This window comes from Oncorhynchus gorbuscha, linkage group LG26 (genome assembly GCF_021184085.1).
Source record: "Oncorhynchus gorbuscha isolate QuinsamMale2020 ecotype Even-year linkage group LG26, OgorEven_v1.0, whole genome shotgun sequence".
NCBI lineage: Eukaryota > Metazoa > Chordata > Actinopteri > Salmoniformes > Salmonidae > Oncorhynchus > Oncorhynchus gorbuscha.
The window spans coordinates 34,556,735-34,579,935 of NC_060198.1; the positions used below are offsets into that span (position 1 = coordinate 34,556,735).

At 43.6% G+C, this 23,201-nt stretch overlaps 1 protein-coding gene and 1 pseudogene across 1 annotated transcript; both read left to right on the top strand.

Annotated features, from left to right (window-relative positions):
• The first annotated feature begins 9,115 nt into the window (after positions 1 to 9,115).
• On the top strand, positions 9,116 to 21,093 carry LOC124015090 (activating transcription factor 7-interacting protein 1-like). The gene is made up of 12 exons (XM_046330028.1): positions 9,116 to 9,136; positions 9,312 to 10,177; positions 10,384 to 10,580; positions 10,825 to 10,953; positions 11,067 to 11,393; positions 11,516 to 11,586; positions 11,867 to 11,976; positions 12,102 to 12,920; positions 13,042 to 13,155; positions 13,278 to 13,397; positions 13,482 to 13,549; positions 19,194 to 21,093. Exons 2-12 carry the CDS (start codon positions 9,319 to 9,321, stop codon positions 19,683 to 19,685), a joined length of 3,306 nt encoding a protein of 1,101 aa, XP_046185984.1. The 5' UTR covers positions 9,116 to 9,136; positions 9,312 to 9,318; the 3' UTR covers positions 19,686 to 21,093.
• An 88-nt stretch (positions 21,094 to 21,181) lies between these two features.
• Positions 21,182 to 23,201, top strand: part of LOC124015089 — a 154,244-nt pseudogene continuing 152,224 nt past the window's right edge.

Sequence of the window (23,201 nt, forward strand, 5' to 3'; positions counted from 1 at the left end):
ACCTCAGAGGGTGTCTAGCTATATTCTATGCTGGTTGGTGGGATTGACTGTTGCTCCCTACAGCCCAGGAAATAACACCTGCTGTTTTTGGAGACAACCTGTGTGCAAATGACCCCTAATTTTGAATTGTTTCAAGCACAATTGTCGAGACACATGCACAGACACCACCCCCCGAAAACCCCTTTGTTTTGAAACACACATCCGTCTTTCATGAAAGCCTTTCTCAGAGACACACACAGAGAAAAGACAGATTCCTTTGTTAAAGGTGAGATACATTTTTAAAACCCTTTATTCAATTCTAAATATTTAGTACAGACCTTTAAAACATGTTCTAATTAGTTAAAACAATTTAACAGCGCAATATTTAACCATGCCAGAATGTTTGTATACACAACAATAATATATATATATATATATATATTACTGCTCAAAAAATAAAGGGAACACTTAAACAACACAATGTAACTCCAAGTCAATCACACTTCTGTGAAATCAAACTGTCCACTTAGGAAGCAACACCGATTGACAATAAATTTCACATGCTGTTGTGCAAATGGAATAGACAACAGGTGGAAATTATAGGCAATTAGCAAGACACCCCCAATAAAGGAGTGGTTCTGAAGGGGGTGACGACAGACCACTTCTCAGTTCCTATGCTTCCTGGCTGATGTTTTGGTCACTTTTGAATGCTGGCGGTGCTTTCACTCTAGTGGTAGCATGAGACGGAGTCTACAACCCACACAAGTGGCTCGGGTGGTGCAGCTCATCCAGGATGGCACATCAATGTGAGCTGTGGCAAGAAGGTTTGCTCTGTCTGTCAGCGTAGTGTCCAGAGCATGGAGGCGCTACCAGGAGACAGGAAAGTACATCAGGAGACGTGGAGGAGGCCGTAGGAGGGCAACAACCCAGCAGCAGGACCGCTACCTCCGCCTTTGTGCAAGGAGGAGCACTGCCAGAGCCCTGCAGAATGACATCCAGCAGGCCACAAATGTGCATGTGTCTGCTCAAACGGTCAGTGCTTACAGCCCAACACCGTGCAGGACGTTTGGCATTTGCCAGAGAACAGCAAGATTGGCAAATTCGCCACTGGCACCCTGTGCTCTTCACAGATGAAAGCAGGTTCACACCGAGCACGTGACAGAGTCTGGAGACGCCGTGGAGAATGTTCTGCTGCCTGCAACATCCTCCAGCATGACCGGTTTGGCGGTGGGTCAGTCATGGTGTGGGGTGGCATTTCTTTGGGGGGCCGCACAGCCCTCCATGTGCTCGCCAGAGGTAGCCTACTGCCATTAGCTACCGAGATGAGATCCTCAGACCCCTTGCGAGACCATTTGCTGGTGCGGTTGGCCCTGGGTTCCTCCTAATGCAAGACAATGCTAGACCTCATGTGGCTGGAGTGTGTCAGCAGTTCCTGCAAGAGGAAGGCATTGATGCTATGGGACTGGCCCGCCCGGTCCCCAGATCTGAATCCAATTGAGCACATCTGGGACATCATGTCTCGCTCCATCCACCACAGACTGTCCAGGTCTGGGAGGAGATCCCTCAGGAGACCATCCGCCACCTCATCAGGAGCATGCCCAGGCGTTGTAGGGAGGTCATACAGGCACGTGTAGGCCACACACACTACTGAGTCTCATTTTGACTTGTTTTAAGGACATTACATCAAAGTTGGATCAGCCTGTAGTGTGGATTTCCACTTTAATTTTGAGTGTGACTCCAAATCCAGACCTCCATGGGTTGATACATTTGATTTCCATTGATAATTTGTGTGATTTTGTTGTCAGCACATTCAACTATGTAAAGAAAAAAGTATTTAAGAAGAATATTTCATTCATTCAGATCTAGGATGTGTTATTTTATTGTTCCCTTTATTTTTTTGAGCAGTGTATATACATACACACACACATATATACACCCACATTATATATAATTACAGCACAGTACTAAACTTTAATACCCTTTAAATGCTTATATTTACAACTGTCTGTTGTAGGAAAGACGGTATTCATACAAAAATAAGAAACATTGTTTTAAAACAACTGCAGAGACACCACCTCAAGCCCATTGTTTTGAAACGCACACACGTCTTTCCTAAAGCATTTTCTCCGAGAGACAGAGAGAGAGAGACTGATATTCCGTTTGTTAAAGGCGAGATAGAATTAAATAAAGGGTTTTCAAATTGTAAATATTTAGTACAGACCTTTTGAACATGCAATAATTAGTTAAACAATTTGACTATTCCTTTCTTACAGATAATGGGGCGGCTATATGGTTAACCCAGGCACCTGTCCGTTTCTAATTGTGGGGATCTTCCAGACAGGGTCTCTTCCTCGCAAGATATCCCACACACTCCACGTTCCGTAAGTTCTTTACCAGGATATGTCAAACCTCTTGCATTTAGAGCCCGGGTCTGTCTTAAGGATAGAAGCGCCCAGCGACGTAATTGTTCACGGTGTTGGAAAAGATTGTCCAGCTGTTTCATCATGGCCAGGACTATGATAATCGCTCCACTTAAAGCTAAAGACGGGCACAAAATAGTTCACATCCATGCAGGCTTTGGAAAATACATACGAGCTAACCGATTTTGTAGCATTTGAACTACTGAATTGGGCACATGCTAAAAATTTCACTTTGGACTATACGCCACTGAAGAGATTCTTATGGCTATCAAATCATATCGCCCGCACACTTCCTCTTCCAGCGCATACCTGGGCAGCGTTGTCCCACTCAGGGAGTGTTCGATCTGGCATAACCCGAGTCGTATCTTAAGCCATTCTCTCATACGCAGCGCAGGAGAAAAACTCCCGGGTTTTGTTTGATAAAGGGAGCTGTGGCCGCAGTCTGAAAACTTCACAGTTGAATCCTCCGGTTGGAAAATGTAACCCATAAGTCCATCACTCATATCCAGCACTCCATTAAAACATTCAGGTGCATCACACAGAATGTCCTCGATGTTGTCGTTATTGTGTTCTTGACACGAGGCACAAAGTACACCTAATAATTGGCCTAGGAGACATGTTTATTTGTTATTTAATGTTCTGGGGTTATTTGAATTTCTTTAGTGGTTTATCGAAGTCGCTCTTATTTATAATGCGGCTTCCCCCAATAACCCCAGACATTCCTGTTTTATAGACAACAGTCCTAAGGTCTCTACAACAGGGGGGACCCATACTCTTTGAAATAGTCAAACACATCCCCCCCAGTTCAACGAGGTCCCTACACATCAATCACGACAGCTTCAAAGGAACAGATGCACTATCTGGTTCAATTAACACCCTCCCCCTACCGTGAGAACTTTCCTGTCAGGATGTCCTGCAGGATGCCCATATATGGGCATACACACCTGACCCATAATGTAGGGTCATAAATCACACGTTGACGTGTGCCGTCTACTGTATTCTCTCTCATTACTCCAAAATTGATTAAATCGCTTACACCCCCCAATCTACACACAATACCCCATAATGACAATTAAAAACTGAAATATCACATTTACAGAAGTATTCAGACTCTTTACTCAGTACTTTGCTGAAGCACTTGGCAGCGATTACAGCCTCGAGTCTTAGGTATGACGCTACAAGCTTGGTACACCTGTATTTGGGGAATTTCTCCCATTCTTTTCTGCAGATCCTTTCCAGGTCTGTCAGATTGGATGGGGAGCGTCGCTGCACAGCTATTTTCAGGTCTCTCCAGAGATGTTCAGAGACTTGTCCCGAAGCCACTCCTGTGTCATCTTGGCTGTGTGCTTAGGGTCGTTGTCCTGTTGGAAGGCAAACAGTCACCCCAGTCGGAGGTCCTGAGTGCTCTGGAGCAGGTTTTCATCAAGGCTCTTTCTGTACTTTGCTCCATTAATCCTTCCCCTCAATCCTGACTAGTTTTCTAGTCCCTGCTGCTGAAAAACCTACCCACTGCACAACGCCGCCACAATGCTTCACTGTAGGGATGGTGCCAGGTTTCCTCCAGGCCTTACACTTGGCATACAGGCCAAAGAGTTCAATCAGACCAGAGACTCTTTTCTCATGGTCTAAAAGTCCTTTAGGCACGGGCTGTCATGGGCCTTTTGCTAAGGAGTGGCTTCCATCTGGCTACTCCACCATGAAGGCCTCATTGGTGGAATGCTGCAGAGATGGAAGAACCTTCCAGAAGGACAACCATCTCCACAGAGGAACTCTGGAGCTCTGTCAGAGTGACCATCAGGTTCTTGATCACCTCCCTGACCAAGGCCCTTCTCCCCTGATTGCTCAGTTTGGCCAGGTAGCCAGCTCTAGGAAGAGTCTTAGTGGTTCCAAATGTCTTCCATTTAAGAATGATGGAGGCCACTGTGTTCTTTGGGACCTTCAATGCTGACCCTTTCCCAGATCTGTGCCTCGACACAATCCTGTCTTAGAGCTCTACGGACAATTCCTTCGACCTCATGTCTTGATTTTTGCTCTGACACGCACTGTCAACTGTGGGACCTTACATAGACTGGTGTGGGCCTTTTCAAATCATGTCCAATCAATTGAATTTACCACAGGTGGACTCCAATCAAGTTGTAGGAACATCTCAAGGATGATCAATTGTAACAGGAAGCACCTGAGCTCAATTTTGAGTCTCATAGCAAAAGGTCTGAAAACATATTTACATAAGGCATTTCTTTTTTATTATTCAAAAATGAGCAAATATTTCTAAAAACCTGTCCGTCCAGCCCTACCCAGCTGTCTGGCCAATAGCCTACTTTATTGGGATCTCAATTGCTCTATCCCTCATTCATAGCTTGATTACTTGTGTTGCCCATGTTTGAATGGGCAGCGAGCAGAAAATGTATGACAAATAAAAACAAATGATTCTCACTTGATGTCCAAGATAAGTAATTCCAATTGAGCCAAATGTTGTGGAGATTGTTGCTGTGTAAGATATTTGTTTTAGCCTATAGTCCTTCATTCATAATGACATGATACCTAGCTAGAACATTTAATTTAATCAATTAAAACTGCTGACAGCTGCCAAAATGGCTGACTGAAAAGCTTGACATGGATAATGAGGTTGCAGAACCTAGGCTATTGATGTACTGTAGGCTTATTTGTGTTAAACTATCGACTGAAAAGTATACATTATAGGATGCATACAAATATTCTAGCACTAATCAAACAGTAAGAAAAAGTAGTCGTAAACATGCAGAGGCAATATGAGATGGTTTTGAATCATGTTAGTTCATTTCCCTCTGGGTATAGTTCATTTCCCCCTGGGTATAGTTAATTTCCCTCTGGGTATAGTTCATCACAAGTTAGTAATGAGTGGGGACAATATTCAGGATAATATTGCCTGAAGCACAACGCGGGATGGATTGAGATGGGACTGTTTTGTATCATGAGCATATGTAACAGTATAACTTTAGACTGTCCCCTCGCCCATACCCGGGCGTGAACCAGGGACCTCTGCACACATCAACAACAGTCACCCACGAAGCATCGTTACCCATCGCTCCACAAAAGCCACGGCCCTTGCAGAGCAAGGGGAACCACTACTTCAAGGTCTCAGAGCAAGTGACGTCACCGATTGAAACACTATTTAGCGCGCACCACCGCTAACTAGCTAGCCGTTTCACATCCATTAAATTCACCCCCCTTTTGACCTCCTCCTTTTCCGCAGCAACCAGTGATCCGGGTCACGGCACCAATGTAACAGTATAACTTTAGACCGTCCCTGGGACCCTCTGCACAGATCAACAACAGTCACCCACGAAGCATCGTTAACCATAGTGACGTCACTGATTGAAACGCTATTTAGCACGCACCACAGCTAACTAAGCTAGCCGTTTCACATCCGTTACACTCACCCCCCTTTTGACCTCCTCCTTTTCCGAATGTCAACAGCATCAATGTAACAGTATAACTTTAGACAGTCCCTCGCCCATACTCGGGCGCGAACCAGGGACCCTCTGCATACATCAACAACAGTCACCCACGAAGCATTGTTACCCAAAAGCCGCGGGCCTTGCAGAACAAGGGGAACCACTACTTCAAGGTCTCAGAGCAAGTGACATCACCAATTGAAACACTATTTAGCGCGCACCACCGCTAACTAAGCTAGCGTTTCACATCCGTTACACAGAGTATGAGAGTTGCTAAAAAATGTAGACGACTCCTTTTCATGAAGAATGGTGCAATTGAAAGTGCCTTGAAACACCTTTGTTTCCATTTCTGCAGTTTCCCCAAAAATGGTAGCCCCGCCTTCATCTGTCTGGATTTCCCTCCCCCATCACACTTCCTGCTTTGTTTGAGAGGGAGCGAATTGACTGACTGAATAGGCTAGCTGTGGAGTTTAGAACATACGAATGTGGGCAGGGAAGTTTAGCACATACTAAGAATGTGCTGGTTTTGAGTGGTTGTGATTCACTCCCAATCAGTGACAACAGACAGGATAAGGAGACAGGTCAAGTTAGGTTGTTTAAATGACTGTGCAAGTTAGCATTTGCTGATTCAATTTAGCACTTAGCAAGTTCTGGTCACTACAGGCTCCTGTTTTGAAACTGGATGTAAAGGGTGAGTGACCTCACGTGTTTAACATTGAGTTACTGCATTAAGATGTACTTTAAATCTTAGTCTAAACTTCATTGAATGGATAACTTTATGTAAATGGCGAGGCCATTGAAGGCAACTACATAACTTACTGATGTAGCACTTGTAGGTCCGTTAACGCAGCATTTTGACGGGATTAAATGTACATAATTTACTTAGTCCTTCTACTGCTTGAGTGCCTTGCCACAGTCCGTGCCCTGTCCCATGAGACCCATCTACTCCAGCACAGCTACCACTGTCCGTCAAAATGTGTCCAAGCCATCAGATCCTGCACATCTTGACTTCAAGGGCAATGTTCCTACGGCCAGTCTTCTTATACATGTGCTATTAGAGATGTTATTTTGTCAGTGCAAAACAAATCATTGTGTGTAATATACCACTTCATAATTTAAATATCACAATATTCAACTTAATTGTTCGAGGCACAGGAGTGTGTCATGATTTCTGGGCTGGAACAAAAGCCTGTGTACTCCATGGCCCTCTTAAGTAATGTCAGGATGGATGATTTAGCCAGCTAACTGAGAAAGATTGACTTGAAATGTAAATGGTACCCGACTCAATATTCTCAATAATCCATAATTTACTTTAGCTCTTTTAATAAACCCGAAAACAAACCACTATATCTGAAAGTTTGTTAGTTACCTAGCTAATATTGATTCTACTTTGTGACAAACACTGTAAGACTGGTTTGGCCACACCTTCCTTCACTTAGCCAACACCTGGTGCGACAAATCAACAGTGATCAATTAGTATGAAATTAAATTCAGGTGTGCAGTTTGATAGTCTCAATCTCGTACTTAGTCTAGTCATTGATACTTAGTCTGAGTGTCCACAGGTGCATTAAATTGCTTCCTTTCACAGGTGCATTGAATTGCCTCCTTTCACAAGGTAAGTTAACTGGGCTAAATAGAATTTCATCCAACTGCAAAGGGAATCCTCCATGAATGTGATCATAGGGTGATTACCCCACACCCTTGGGTTTGACAAGTCAATTCAGGCCCATACTGTCAGAGGGGGTCACATGGAGTGAATCTCTGAATCCCAGAACTAATCATAATAATAATTGTGTCAAATGCTCAGTTAGGTTCTGGGGTGGTATTTTCTGAAAAAAATATTAGAGACAGTAAAGTCTCCACCCTCCTAAATGGAAACTTTACATGGAGCAAATGCATCGCATTACATTTTCAGCTGCAGGTAGTACTGGATTTATGATGGGGCAGTTTAAGGAATGACATTCCATGAGGGCAACATTACATTTTCAAGTTATCTTTGAAAAAGTGTACTAATGTCATTATAGATTCTTCCAACTCAATGGGGTTTATTTTATTGCTTTAAAAAACAATCTTACTGGCTCTAAGAGCTGTCCTAAATTTGTCAAGATGACGCAAGGTTATTTGATTTTTGTTTTCATTCCTATTTTCATTCCTATTTAGATGAGACAGTGGTAAGTATATGCAGAACTTACCACTTAGTTGGCTATAGCCTGGAAACCTGATGTTTTATTTAATGGAAATCTACATTGGGCATAAATTAGTGTTTGGATCAGGAAAGTTTCCTCTCACGACCTCTACAAGCCAGAATGTTGAATAAAATTGTAGTTTAACTTTACTGGTTGTCCATGTGGTTGGTCTGTTTGCATGTAGGAATGAGAGAATATCTACAGGAAAGTATAGTTTAATCTACTTTTCAAAGTGCTGGCAGAATGTTCAGATATGTCACCTGAAGCATGCACAGAACCATGTAAGCATGAGCCTGGCAAGTATGCATGCATACATGTATTTTCATCTTGTGTGTGTGCTTCAATGAAATTCAACGTCAGGTTTCCAGGCTGTTGGCTATTGCAAGTGAAGGGTAGGGTTCTTGTATCCTTCCTTCTCTCGCCTGCAGGCTTGGAGAAACTAGCAGTCTCTGTGAATGCTGCAAGGTGACATGAAAGGTCAAAAGCGCCAAGGGAGGAGCACCCTTTTCAAATAGAACAGTAATCTGGACTTCATGCTGACAACAGCTCTCATGCTGAATGCTGCTAGGTGACATGAAAGGTCAAAAGCGGTGTGGGAGGAGCACCCTTCTCAAATGGAACAGAAGTCTGGGCTGCATGCTCATGCTGTCAACATAGCAGCATGGTGCATCGTTCAGAAACATCTTTTGCATGAAATGTCATAATTTTCAAAATAGCTTTCATTGGGAAGGCAGATAGTGTGTGTGTATGTATATATATATATATATATATATACACTTTATTTATTTATTTGCATGTGAAAACAGAATCCTACTCATTACTTCACTTGCTTAACCCATTTTTTGTTTGTTTTTGAGCCACCGTTGGGCAGAGCAGGGCACCTGGCTCACGCCCAGGAGGCAGCCCCGTTCCAAAACAAATGCAATCGCTTTTCACCCGGTGCAAACACCTCCCACCAGGCCCTGAAACCCGTCACTGAATCAATCACCTGCTTGAGTTGCCTGGCAGGCTTTGCACTCTACCAATCAGAGTTGACAGGGTGTAAAGAGGAGGAGGAGCAGCTGCATGATTGTGGGTGTGTCCTATCTTGGACTTCAACAATAGTGTGTACGGGAAAGTCAGTGCTCCCGCTTCTATTTGAATTTAATACACTTCATTAATGAAGAGATTAATGAAAATGTTTGTTTTTAATTTGCATGAATCAAAGGCAAATGCAAATAAGTAGAGTAAAACAAAAACGGAATTGTACACGATTGACATTCTTTTGCTCGTTCTTCTCCACCACCATTCAGGTCAAGCATGGATGTTGCTGTCGCAGAGGAACCCCTGAGGAAAATTTTCAGAGCAAAAAAGACTATGAAAGTCAGCGATCGAAAGCAACTGGAATCCCTTCACACCACTCTCTCCTCTCCATGTTCTTTGCCATCCCCACCTCAGCCAGTAATGGTAAATGGGAAGCACTGTGAAGATGTGTCTATGGAAGTAGAAGTAGATAAAGAAATACATGGAACTACACATTCTACCACTCATGCCCCTTCCTCCCTGACGGTCACATCCCTAACCACTGAGACCTCTGAGGAACCAACAGCCTCTGAATTACTGGTTTCTTCATCACAGAACATACACTCTGATGTAAAAGATGTTCAGGAAGAAGGAGAGGGGGACATGGGGTCTACATTACCCAGCCTTGAGGTAGAAGACAAAATGAATGGACTGGGAAAGGTGGATAGAAATTCTAAGGAGGATGTTATTGTTTCCTCTCCTGTGAGTTCAGAGAAAGCAGTAGCAGTAAGAGAGCGTGAGGTTGATGGTATGGAAGTAGACCTGGTACCAGGTACCACTCCGGACACAGTGCCCATATTGAACCCTGCCGCCTCCCTCCTCCTGTCCTCCAACACGGCTGTAGAGTCTGTCTCTTCCCCTTCGCTCTCCCCGTCATACACGGCAGAGTCAGACCAGGAGGTCAGGCCAGGGTTCCTGGTGCTTAGTGAAGATGATGATGTCCAGGATGAGAGTGATGAAGAGGAGGAACAGAGGGAAAGTGAAGGAAAGGTAGAAAAAGTTGAGGTTAACATGGAGAAGCCAGAACAATTTGAATGTGGTCCTCCAGTTGACTGTCTGTCCCCTTCATCACCAACGCCCCTTCAAATTGATGAAGGTAATTCTATAGTCTTTTCCAATTCCAACTGAAGCACCAAAGTGATTATGTCAAGTTTAGTTCATATGTTAGTTAGGTTGCAGGAATTGGTCTTATTTCTGACTTCAACTGGCCTGTTGGCTAGCGGAGATAGTTTTTTTCAAGATGTTATCTTCGATAATAGCATTGTTTTGATATTATAATGTTTTGTGTTCTCTCTAAACAAGAAGAGGAGGGTGCTGCTCTACAGAAGAAACGATCCTTGTCTGGAGACTCGGAGGATGGTGGTCAAAAGCAGGGCGAAAGATACTTGGAAGTGGTGGAGAGGCATCATAAGAGGCCCAGAGTAGACTGTGAGGAGGTGGAGGCTCATGTGGAGCTGAAGATCAGTGGGAGCGCAGAAAGGCAACACAAGCTAAAGAAGGTTTGTCCTCAGTTGAGATGTTTGATTTATTTATTTTATTTAAACAAACCATGTCTCAGTTCCCAAGTTGTAGTCATGTATCCTGAGTTGCATGGCATATTTTTGACTATTTTATTTTATTGGTGCTACCTTCTCGTGTTATTTATTTTAAAAATCTCCATTGGACTGGTTTTAAGGTTAAACAAATAAAATAACCTTCCATCTTTTTTCCTCACTTGCCCATTAAAATCCCTGTCCTCTGTAGGTGGTGCAGCAGCTTGTTGAGGAGCAGTTGTGTGTTCTGCAGCTTACACTATTTGACAAGAGTCTTCAGGGGCTCAGTGACAGACTGGACAAAATAGAAAAACACCCGAGTGCACTCAAGAGCCTGCAGGTCAGTTGTCAGAAGATGAGAAATAAAACACACACAGGGTAATCTAGGATAAAGACATTGGAATGTATTGCCCATTAGACAAGCAAATCCATGCTCCACGTGTGCCCTTTCAGGCAAAGATTGGCCGACTTTCTAAGAAAGTTGGAACTGCCATCCGGGCCAGGGAGAGTGACCAGAAACCTCCAGGAACTGCCATCCAGGCTAGGGAGAATGACCAGAAACCTCCAGGAACTGCCATCCAGGCCAGGGAGAATGACCAGAAACCTCCAGGAACTGCCATCCAGGCCAGGGAGAATGACCAGAAACCTCCAGGAACTGCCATCCAGGCCAGGGAGAATGACCAGAAACCTCCAGGAACTGCCATCCAGGCCAAGGAGAATGACCAGAAACCTCCAGGAACTGCCATCCAGGCCAGGGAGAATGACCAGAAACCTCCAGAGGTGAGTGAAAATGGGAGGCAATTGGTCTTTCAATGATGACTGTGATTTCAGAGGGATCTTTTTTGAAAGATTGATTGTACCATTGGAACTCTATACAAAGTGTTCTTCCCTATATTCATCAGGTACTGTTGCCACCTACCTCTACTTCTGCCACAGCAACCACCCAAGCAGGATCAGGAATTCTCGGCCTGAGGTAAGTCAATGATTTGAAGTGTAGCATCGTGTCCCAATTAATCAGAGGAAAAAAACATTTCACCAGAGGGTAACCCAAAGAAATCGGTGCATTGACAACAAAGATTCAATTTGTCATTGAGTTATTTGGGATAAAAGCAATTGATTGGATGCACAGTGATGTCATACTGTATCTCTCAGCATCCACTTATGTTTGTGTTCACCATCATTCTCCACTGAGCAGCCTTTTGATCACCTTCCTGAATCCTTTGCCTGTAATCATTTCCCCTCCTTGTAAACAGAACAATGGGGAACAACATACCGGATCCAAAGTGTAATGATCAGAGCAGTCAAACCCCTACTCCTGTACGTACTGATCAGGGCTGTCAAACCCCTAGTCCTGTACCCACAGGTGAGCAGGAGGGAGTTTTCTCTTCATCTTAATCTGTGTGTTTTCTTTAACCAACTAATAATACCATTGTATACAGTCTCTTCCTTTAACATTTTTTTCTTCTCAATTTCTTTCTCCTCCACAAGCCCCCTTGCTACCTTCCCCCTCTTCCACAGCCTCAGCCGGATCTCAACCCACATCCCAAACCTTGATGCTGAGCACCTGTGTTACCCCAGCACCCAGCCCGTCTGCCTTCCCTCTCCAGTCATTCCTCATACAGCTTCCTGGTGGAGGGACAGCCATCCTTACCAACCCAACCAACTCCCAGCTAATCCCAGTGTGCGCACTTCCCGTCATGACGAGTTCCACTGTGACACCCACCACTGCCTTCCTCCTGCAGAGGACTACTCCCTACACCCCTGCTGCTCCCAAGCCCCCCTCGGCTTCTGCCCTCTTATCTCATTTTGTTGCCACACCCACAACCACGACTACACCCACTGACTCACCAGCTGCCACAACGTCCCACATAACCACACCCATAACCATGCCCAGGGCCACAACCACAGCCATAACCACACCCTGGGCCACAACCATAACCACACCTTGGGCCACAACCATAACCACACCTTGGGCCACAACCATAACCACACCCAGGGCCATAACCACACCCAGGGCCACAACCATAACCACACCCAGGGCCACAACCATAACCACACTCTGTGCCACACCCAATATCTCCCACCCTGGAGCCACTGGGACAGTCGGCAGGCCCAGTTCCAGTGTGTCTGTCTCCGTCTGTGAGTCCATTCGGCTTGTGTCTGTGGCGAACTCCACTTCATCCTTACCAAGATTCTCAATGCCAGCCACCACAGGCACTCAACCCTCTGTGCGACCAGCTGCCTCTGTGCATCCAGCTGCCTCAGCACAACTAGCTGCCCATGTACCACAGGTGCCTGTGAAAACAGGTTAGCGTACACCTCAGAAGTTTGGCTTGTTATCTTGGAAGAGTAAATGTAAGTAGTTTATTTTGCCCAGATTCTCAGTGTCATTCTGAGAAGCTGTGTTTTCCTACACTCTCCTATGTAGGTAGTGAATCTACAAATACTCCTTCAGACTCCACGCAGGCATCTCACCCTGCCAAATCAGAAGCATTCATAGACCTGACAGAGGAGGAGGAGGATGATGATGATGATGTTCTAGGTAAGATTGATATTCCTTTCCCTCCCTCTTCCTTTTGGTGAACAGTATTTTATGATATTATAGAGGCCAGAAGTGCAGTGAGTTGTACATCTCCTGAAGTTGTCCCCATGTGTTGTGTGCAGTTACTGGAGTGCTGAAGGCTCCGATGGCTTTGAAGGCCTCACCTTCACCTTCAACAGCGGGTCAGCGAACAACAGCCACACAGCAAACAGCCACCTCCACTTCAGTCGGCACACAGGCCGGTATGTGGTGTCTTGTGCCAACACTGTCTGTGGTTATGTTGACAGAATACCCAGATTGTTTTTCTCTTTATTTTGTTGTTTCAGTGAGGTCATCTCTTGGTCATACTTCAGCTGTTGGATCTCCGCATGCTGTTTATCATCGCCCCCTGCAGGTGAGACTACCAAATATTTGAAAGCAGAGCAACCGTCTTTCAATACATGGGCTGTGTTTTAAACTTAGAAAAGACACACCCTCCTCAACTTACCCTTGCCTTATGCAATTGGGGGAATCCCCGAGGCCATCTTTGTTGTCGGTCCAAATGATTAGCCAAGCAAGAGAAGTTGGCAACGGAAGCCCCTCAGCCCTTGTTTTTGATCGCGTTTGCAAGTGTACATTTTAAGAGGTCGACCGATTTAATCGGAATGGACGATGTAAATTATTATTATTTATTTTTTAATTTATTTTGTTTCTTTTTAAATTGTTTTAAATTTTTTAATTAGGGACTATTTCAAGTTTTCGTAACAATCAATAATCAGCATTTTTAGACCGATTATGGCCAATAACATTGCACTCCACGAGGAGACTGCGTGGCAGGCTGACTACCGGTTATGCGAGTGCAGCAAGGAGCCTAGGTAAGGTGCTAGCTAGCATTAAACTTCTCTTCTAAAAAAAACAATCTTAACGTAATCACTAGTTAACTACACATGGTTGGCGATATTACTAGTTTATCTAGCTTGTCCTGTGTTGCATATAATCGATGCGGTGCCTGTTAATTTATCATTGAATCAAAGCTTACTTCGCCAAACGGGTGATTTAACAAGCGCATTCGCGAAAAAAAGCACTGTCGTTGCACCAATGTGTACCTAACCATAAACATCAATGCCTTTCTTAAAATCAATACACAATATAATTTTAAACCTGCATATTTAGTTAATATTGCCTGCTAACATTAATTTATTTTATCTAGGGGAAATTGTGTAACTTTTCTTGCAACAGAGTCTGAGTATATGCAGCAGTTTGGGCCGCCTGGCTCGTTGCGAACTGTGTGAAGACCATTTCTTCCTAACAAAGACCGTAATTAATTTGCCAGAATTGTACATAATTATGACATAACATTGAAGGTTGTGCAATCTAACAGCAATATTTGGACTTAGGGATGCCATCTGTTAGATAAAATATGGAACGTTTCCATGTTAATCTAAAATAATAAACCTTTTGTTTTTGAAAAGATAATTTCCGGATTTGACCATATTAATGACCGAAGGCTCGCATTTCTGTGTATTATAATTAAGTCTATGATTTGATAGAGCAGTCTGACTGAGTGGTGGTAGGCAGCAGCAGGCTCGTAAGCATTCATTCAAACGGCACATTCCTGCATTTGCCAGCAGCTCTTCGCTGTGCTTCAAGCATTACGCTGTGTATGACTTCAAGCCTATCAACTCCTGAAATTAGGCTGGCAATACTGAAGTACCTATTAGAACATCCAATAGTCAAAGGTATATGAAATACAAACGGTATAGAGAGAAATGGTCCCATAATAACTACAGCCTAAATCATCTTACCAAGGAATATTGAAGACTCATGTTAAAGGGAACCACCAGCTTTCATATGTTCTGAGCAAGGAACTTAAATGTTAGCTTTTTTACATGGCACATATTGCACTTTTACTTTCTTCTCTAATGCTTTGTTTTTGCATTATTTAAACCAAATTTGAATGTTTCATTATTTATTTGAGACTAAATTGATTTTATTGATATATTAAGTTAAAATAAGTGTTTACATTTAAGTCATTTAGCAGACGCTCTTATGCAGAGCGACTCATTCAGTATTGTTGTAATTGTCATTATTATTTATATATATATTTATTTATTTATTTATTAGGGAGGCAAAACAGTATTTAGCCAGCCACCAATTGTGCAAGTTCTCCTACTTAAAAAGATGAGAGGCCTGTAATTTTCATCATAGGTACACTTCAACTATGACAGACAAAATGAGAAAAAATCCAGAAAATCACATCGTTAGATTTTAAAATAATTTTTGCAAATTATGGTGGAAAATAAGTATTTGGTCACCTACAAACAAGCAAGATTTCTGGCTCTCATAGACCTGTAACTTCTTCTTTAAGAGGCTCCTCTGTCCTCCACTCGCTACCTGTATTAATGGCACCTGTTTGAACTTGTTATCAGTATAAAAGACACCTGTCCACAACCTCAAACAGTCACACTCCAAACTCCACTATGGCCAAGACCAAAGAGCTTTCAAAGGACACCAGAAACAAAATTGTAGACCTGCACCATGCTGGGAAGACTGAATCTGCAATAGGTAAGCAGCTTGGTTTGAAGAAATCAACTGTGGGAGCAATTATTAGGAAATGGAAGACATACAAGACCACTGATAATCTCCCTCGATCTGGGGCTCCACACAAGATCTCACCCCGTGGGTGTCAAAATGATCACAAGAACGGTGAGCAAAAATCCCAGAACCACACGGGGGGACCTAGTGAATGACCTGCAGAGAGCTGGTACCAAAGTAACAAAGCCTACCATCAGTAACACACTACGCCGCTAGGGACTCAAATCCTGCAGTGCCAGACGTGTCCCCCTGCTTAAGCCAGTACATGTCCAGGCCCATCTGAAGTTTGCTAGAGAGCATTTGGATGATCCAGAAGAAGATTGGGAGAATGTCATATGGTCAGATGAAACCAAAATATAACTTTTTGGTAACTCAACTCTTCATGTTTGGAGGACAAAGAATGCTGATTTGCATCCAAAGAACACCATACTTACTGTGAAGCATGGGGGTGGAAACATCATGCTTTGGGGCTGTTTTTCTGCAAAGGGACCAGGACGACTGATCCGTGTAAAGGAAAGAATGAATGGGGCCATGTATCGTGAGATTTTGAGTGAAAACCTTCCATCAGCAAGGGCATTGAAGATGAAACGTGGCTGGGTCTTTCAGCATGACAATGATCCCAACCACACCACCCGGGCAACGAAGTAGTGGCTTCGTAAGAAGCATTTCAAGGTCCTGGAGTGGCCTAGCCAGTCTCCAGATCTCAACCCCATAGAAACTCTTTGGAGGGAGTTGAAAGTCCGTGTTGCCCAGCAACAGCCCCAAAACATCACTGCTCTAGAGGAGATCTGCATGGAGGAATGGGCCAAAATGCCAGCAACAGTGTGAAGACTTACAGAAAACGTTTGACCTCTGTTATATACCCTTTGTTGGCAATGACAAAGTATTGAGATACTTTTGTTATTGACTAAATACTTATTTTCCACCATAATTTGCAAATAAATTCATTAAAAATCCTGGATTTTTTTCCCCCTTGTCTGTCATAGTTGAAGTAGTTGTGTACCTACGATGAAAATTACAGGCCTCATCTTTTTAAGTGGGAGAACTTGCACAATTGGAGGCTGACTAAATACTTTTTTGCCCCTGTGTGTGTGTGTGTGTGTGTGTGTGTGTGTGTGTGTGTGTGTGTGTGTGTGTGTGTGTGTGTGTGTGTGTATGTATATATTACTGCACAAAAGAATAAAGGGAACACTTAAACAACACAATGTAACTCCTAGTCAATCACACTTCTGTGGAATCTAACCATCCACTTAGGAAGCAACACTGATTGACAATACATTTCACATGCTGTTGTGCAAATGGAATAGACAACAGGTGGAAATTATAGGCAATTAGCAAGACACCCCCAATAAAGGAGTGGTTCTGCAGGTGGGGACCACAGACCACTTCTCAGTTCCTATGCTTCCTGGCTGATGTTTTGGTCACTTTTGAATGCTGCCGGTGCTTTCACTCTAGTGGTAACATGAGACGGAGTCTACAACCCACACAAGTGGCTCAGGTAGGGCAGCTCATCCAGGATGGCACATCAATGCGAGCTGTGGCAAGAAGGTTTGCTGTGTCTGCCAGTGTAGTGTCCAGAGCATGGAGGTGCTACCAGGAGACAGGCCAGTACATCAGGAGACGTGGAGGAGGCCGTAGGAGGGCAACAACCCAGCAGCAGGACCGCTACCTCCGCCTTTGTGCAAGGAGGAGCACTGCCAGAGCCCTGCAGAATGACCTCCAGCAGGCCACAAATGTGCATGTGTCTGCTCAAACGGTCAGACTCCATGAGGGTGGTATGAGGTCCCAACGTCCACAGGTGGGGGTTGTGCTTACAGCCCAACACCGTGCAGGACGTTTGGCATTTGCCAGAGAACAGCAAGATTGGCAAATTCGCCACTGGTGCCCTGTGCTCTTGACAGATGAAAGCAGGTTCACACTGAGCACATGTGACAGACGTGGCAGTCTGGAGACGCCGTGGAGAATGTTCTGCTGCCTGTAACATCCTCCAGCATGACCGGTTTGGCGGTGGGTCAGTAATGGTGTGGGGTGGCATTTCTTTGGGGGGCCGCACAGCCCTCCATGTGCTCGCCAGAGGTAGTATGACTGCCATTAGGTACCGAGATGAGATCCTCAGACACCTTGTGAGACCATATGCTGGTGCGGTTGGTCCTGGGTTCCTCCTAATACAAGACAATGCTAGACCTCATGTGGCTGGAGTGTGTCAGCAGTTCCTGCAAGAGGAAGGCATTGATGCTATGGACTGTCCCGCCGGTTCCCCAGACCTGAATCCAATTGAGCACATCTGGGACATCATGTCTCGCTCCATCCACCAACGCCACGTTGCACTACACACCAGGAGTTGGCGGATGCTTTAGTCCAGGTCTGGGAGGAGATCCCTCAGGAGACCATCCGCCACGTCATCAGGAGCATGCCCAGGCATTGTAGGGAGGTCATACAGGCACATGTAGGCCACACACACTACTGAGCCTAATTTTGACTTGTTTTAAGGACATTACATCAAAGTTGGATCAGCCTGTAGTGTGGATTTCCACTTTAATTTTGAGTGTGACTCCAAATCCAGACCTCCATGGGTTGATACATTTGATTTCCATTGATAATTTGTGTGTGATTTTGTTGTCAGCACATTCAACTATGTGAAGAAAAAAGTATTTAATAAGAATATTTAATTTATTCAGATCTAGGATGTGTTTAGTGTTTCCTTTATTATTTTGAGCAGTGTATAAATCGGTATCTGATTTTTTAAAAAATCCTCCAATAATCGGTATTGGTGTTGAAAAATCATAGTCGGTCGACCTCTCGTACAATTATGTTCACTCCAGGGCCCGAAACGCCCCATAATTAAATTCACGTTGATTGTTCATCCACTAAGAAAAGTCAGCCTAACCTTAAACTACATTAATATGGAGTAGTCAACGAATGTAAATAAGTTAGAAATGTTGCTACTAATGCACATGACGGCTCAAACACTTATCATAAAAGTAATGATGTTTTTGTTCCCTGACATCACACTTATACATTGTAATTTTCGATGTATCTGATATAGTAGGATGGCAACATTCGACGTCTGCGGGGATGTTGTCTTCTAGCCAAAATTATGAAATGCAATCATAATTGACTGTAGCGCATATAAGGCACACACAACAGCTACCAGTGGTTCCATGATGACTGAAAACGACCATGAAATGAACGAGTGACACATTTCCAGGCAAGAGCGGTCCATTTAAAATACATTTCTTCTTCCGTCGCCCCTTGCGCCTGCAAGTGTCAACTCGTCAGATGTCATGATACGTCATCAGAAGTGTCCATTTAATTTGAGGGCTGAGGGGAGAGGGTGTGTCTTTAAAGTGTTTGGAATGCAGCCATGGAATACTGCATGTTCCAGAATGTTTTCCAATTGGAAGAAAATGTACATATTGGCCTATAATCAACCAAAGAGAGTCAACATCAAATTCATCTTTCAGGGCTCCCCATCTGAAAGTATTGCCTCCGCAACATCCACTTCTTCATCTTCCATACCATGCCCCCAGCCCTCTCCCCTTCCCCCCTTGCCTGTCCCACCTCAAACTATCAGCCTGCCCCTCGAAGCGGCCAGCACCAGCCCTCCACAGCAGCCTCTGCTCAAAATAACCCGGGTCCCGAGCCAGAATGACGGCATCGTGCTCTCCTGGTCTGTGATTGAGGTGGACCGGAGCTGTGCTGCCGTGGACAGCTACCACCTATACGCCTACCACCAGGACCACTCTGGGCCCAGCACACACCCCCTACTCTGGAAGAAGATCGGGGAGGTGAAGGCCTTGGCTTTGCCCATGGCCTGTACACTCACACAGTTTGTCTCTGGCTCCAAGTACTACTTTGCAGTCCGTGCCAGGGACGTGTTTGGCCGCTTTGGACCATTCTGTGAGCCTCAGTGCACTGACGTCTTAACGTCCCCCTCACCGAAAGCTCCAATTTAACCAAATGTTAAGATTTAAGTTCATTTGTTGTGTCAAGTCAAAACGAGGAGAAATATTGATTCTGTAGATTTTTTCTTTTTTTCTTTTGGTAGCCAAAGTGAAAAGTTCAGTAAAGCTTCTGGCAAATCTAATTGCTCTATTTTCAAATGAATGTGTGTTGGTATTTTTTTATCAGAATTTTGCACTCAAATCATATTTGAGCCCAGGTGTTTACAAGAGTGACTTATCATTGGAATGTTACTGGAAAATGTTGTTGCCCATCCTGGTGAAATGGGTTGGCCCCATATGTGACCACTGTCTGCCTGCCGTGTGTTTGACCACATGGGTGCAGCATTGTACCAAAATGGTATCTTTGACACAGGACGAGAGGATTTGAAAATCAAACCTGAAATGGCCTGGTCCCGTTTCTGAAAGATTATGGATAAAGTATTCTTCTCCTAGTTTCCTGAAGGTATTTGACAACAAACTTTTTATTGCAATTGTCAGTCAAGAACATACTATGAAGGCCAGAATGACCATGTTATTATATGGTAATACACAGTAGTTTTGCGTCTCATGAGACATGAACCTGCCAAAGCCTATGTGACCTCTCTTTTCCTCCTGCTCAGTTCCTGCCACTGGAGGACATGTTCTACAGTTAAATGAAACATGATCTAGGGCCTCCTGTGTATGTGTGCACATCCTGTGGCATTTTTTTTCTATGGATGTAATCTAATGTTTTTTGAACCTTTTTGTAATTTGGCTTGAACAGAACTAGTCATGTTTTCATATTGTCAAACAAATAACTTCAAAAAGTAGGCTACCTGCGTGTGTTTGTCTAGTCCAAAATTATTCCAGCATCCTAACATTTGAGTAGATGAATGGGAAGAGACATTCGTTACGAAACACCAAAAATTGTAAAGACTTTCTGTGATTTTCATTAGGTCTACACTCTTGTAGCCTGAATTAATTGATGTGTCTTTGACAAAAGGACCTTTTTTGTAGAACGAAAAGTTGGGACGCCTGAAAAGGGGCTGAGAGATGGGACTGTCCCGGGATGACAAGTGCAGCCACGTGGATATATATATATATTTTAAACCATGACCGGCGGGGGTGTTCATTTTAATATTTACCTCTGTCGCAGTACACATTGCATTTTAAAGAAATGATATAATTGTTCAATTAGTATTATTTAGAGACCCCGCATTTAGGGGGCCTCATGTCTCATTCAGGGGTCCCCCCTGGACCCAATGTAATTCACACACTGTCTGCTGATCGCTTTGTCTGATAGTCTTAATGGCTGGTTACAAACATGTAAATAAATGCATTGGACTTGACAACAGATTGACCGAAAGGTGAAGTACCAAGAAATATTCAGACTATTGTAATTGTTCATTAAAATGTTTATAAACTATACCTATATATTGATACTTGACTCTAGGGGGAGCTAGTCCCTTATCAGTTTTATTCTCACTAACACTGGTTCCTAGACATTTATTGGAAAGGCACCCCCTCCTCTCTCAATGCATACTAATTCTGCGCGAGGACCCTCCTCTCTCCCCTCCCAGATTTCTCAGGGATAGGCGGTAGGGGACAGAGCATTTTCAGTTCAGTAAGGCAGGCAATGCTTGTCTTATAGCCCCATGTCTTTTTCAGTAAGCAATATTGATGAGCCACTGCAACATGTCTAACCTGTGTGAGTGGTATGTACTAGACCAGAGCTAGAGGAAAAGAACATGTTTTCATCTGGATGGGGAGGCTTGTTTTGTTGAAAGAAGAAAGAAGATGAGCTGGGAGGGGGAATAACTGGCAACTGCCATTCCCCCCTTCCACATAGAGACAAGAAAAAACGGAGGCTACTGGAGTATTTGTTTTTTTCTTTCGTTCTTTGTTCTTCTTCTTCCTCATCGCCTTGCTGGGAGGTGCTTTATCTTTTCATTTGCTTGCTCTCTCCGTCCTCTGCCTCCTCATCTATTTCTCCATTTACCTGGTCTACAATTTATTTTATTTATGAATGAGAAAAGGAAGGAAAGATTTTTACATTTTTTAAATTCCTTATCCATTCTCCCTTCCCTTACCATTCCTATGGCTCCCAATCTTTCCCCCGTTACCCACGCTCCTCCTCCCCCCATTTCTTCACTCACTGTCCACCCCATAACTTTGACTAGTTTTTGAATCCATCAGTGATTCAATTATCCAGATTTTTCCACCAGAAAAGACTGGTTGATGACACGATTTTACCTTTTTCATGTTTTTACCTTTCCTATTTTGTACCTCTTTTCTTCTCCCACAATCCTTTGCATCTCTATTTTGGGGATTCTTATTTATATTTATAGGTAGGTCTCTTAGTGTTTAGTGTCCGTCTCAATCTGTTTGTGTGTGCATTTTTGTGTGTGTTACGCATCCACATAACACACACACACACACACACACACACACACACGTTAATCCACAGTATGGCTTGGTAGAGGAATGGTTCTTTCATCAAATCATTCAGCTGGTACTTGTTTTCATGACATGCCATCCTATGCTCTTTCTCTCCATCCCAAACATCACCTTTTTGCTTTTGACTCCCATCAAAACCACAGTGATCCATCCTACAACGCCTTCCTCTCTTCTCAGAGGAGCACATTTTCTCTCACTGTATTGCACAACAGTCTCTTCTTCTCCCATAAAATGTGTAACTGCCTCCGTTTTCCTTATATTGAATCATTTTACTCACACACAGGATGAGACTACTGCAAGGTCCCAAGGCAAACTCCATATCTAGCAAAAAAAGGAATAAACCAATATATTATACTGTTCCCATCTCATCCTGCACCTCTTATGAAACCGTAAGACTGCTGTCTGATGAAGACTGTCAAACATCTGTAGATCTGTGCTTAATACTCACTTGTTTCTCATTCGACTAGTCTGTCACCTGTGTATGCATCTCACTCTACACCCCACCCCCCTCGCCTCTCACTCCCTCTGACACACACAAGCACTCAAACATAATGGACTAAAACCCTTGCTGCAATTCTTTACCTTTCAGAGGATCTTTTTTTTTCATGATTTTCTCATCTGTCGCTCTCATTTTAAGCGCCGTTCATCTCTATCCCATCGTTGTTTTCCACCTACACCCCCACACTTTTATCCAATCATCTCTTTATTTGTTGCTCCATCTTTTTAATTTGCCATCAGAAAATGATTCACATCCCAGAGGGTCATTTAGTATTTCTGATATAATTTGAGAGTTATGTTTACTTAAATGGGGAATCATTTTTGTAAGTTATTACTGGGACTACTGTGATATATTTTAAGGGGCAGGTAATTTAGTGTAGTTATTCAGGGAACAATGAGAAAACTGTTGAAGGCAGGGTGGTGAAAAGGTTGTAGGGAATTGGGTTTATTGCGACCTAACAAAAATCAGACTTTTTGGTGTGAGAGAGGGAATGCGAGCGGGAAAGCGAGAGTGAGAGAGGGAAAGGGAGAGTGTATTAAACACAGCAATAGACATATACATAGATAAGTAGAGCAAACCACAATTCATTCTCT

What these genes read in the sequence shown, in the direction of transcription:
- LOC124015090 (XM_046330028.1), top strand. Translation starts at nt 9,319, where the DNA reads ATGGATGTTGCTGTCGCAGAGGAACCCCTGAGGAAAATTTTCAGAGCA. An exon ending in ACAGGTGCCTGTGAAAACAG is followed by an intron (nt 12,921 to 13,041) that starts GTTAGCGTACAC and finishes TCTCCTATGTAG; the next exon opens with GTAGTGAATCTACAAATACT. An exon ending in TTCAGTCGGCACACAGGCCG is followed by an intron (nt 13,398 to 13,481) that starts GTATGTGGTGTC and finishes TTGTTGTTTCAG; the next exon opens with TGAGGTCATCTCTTGGTCAT.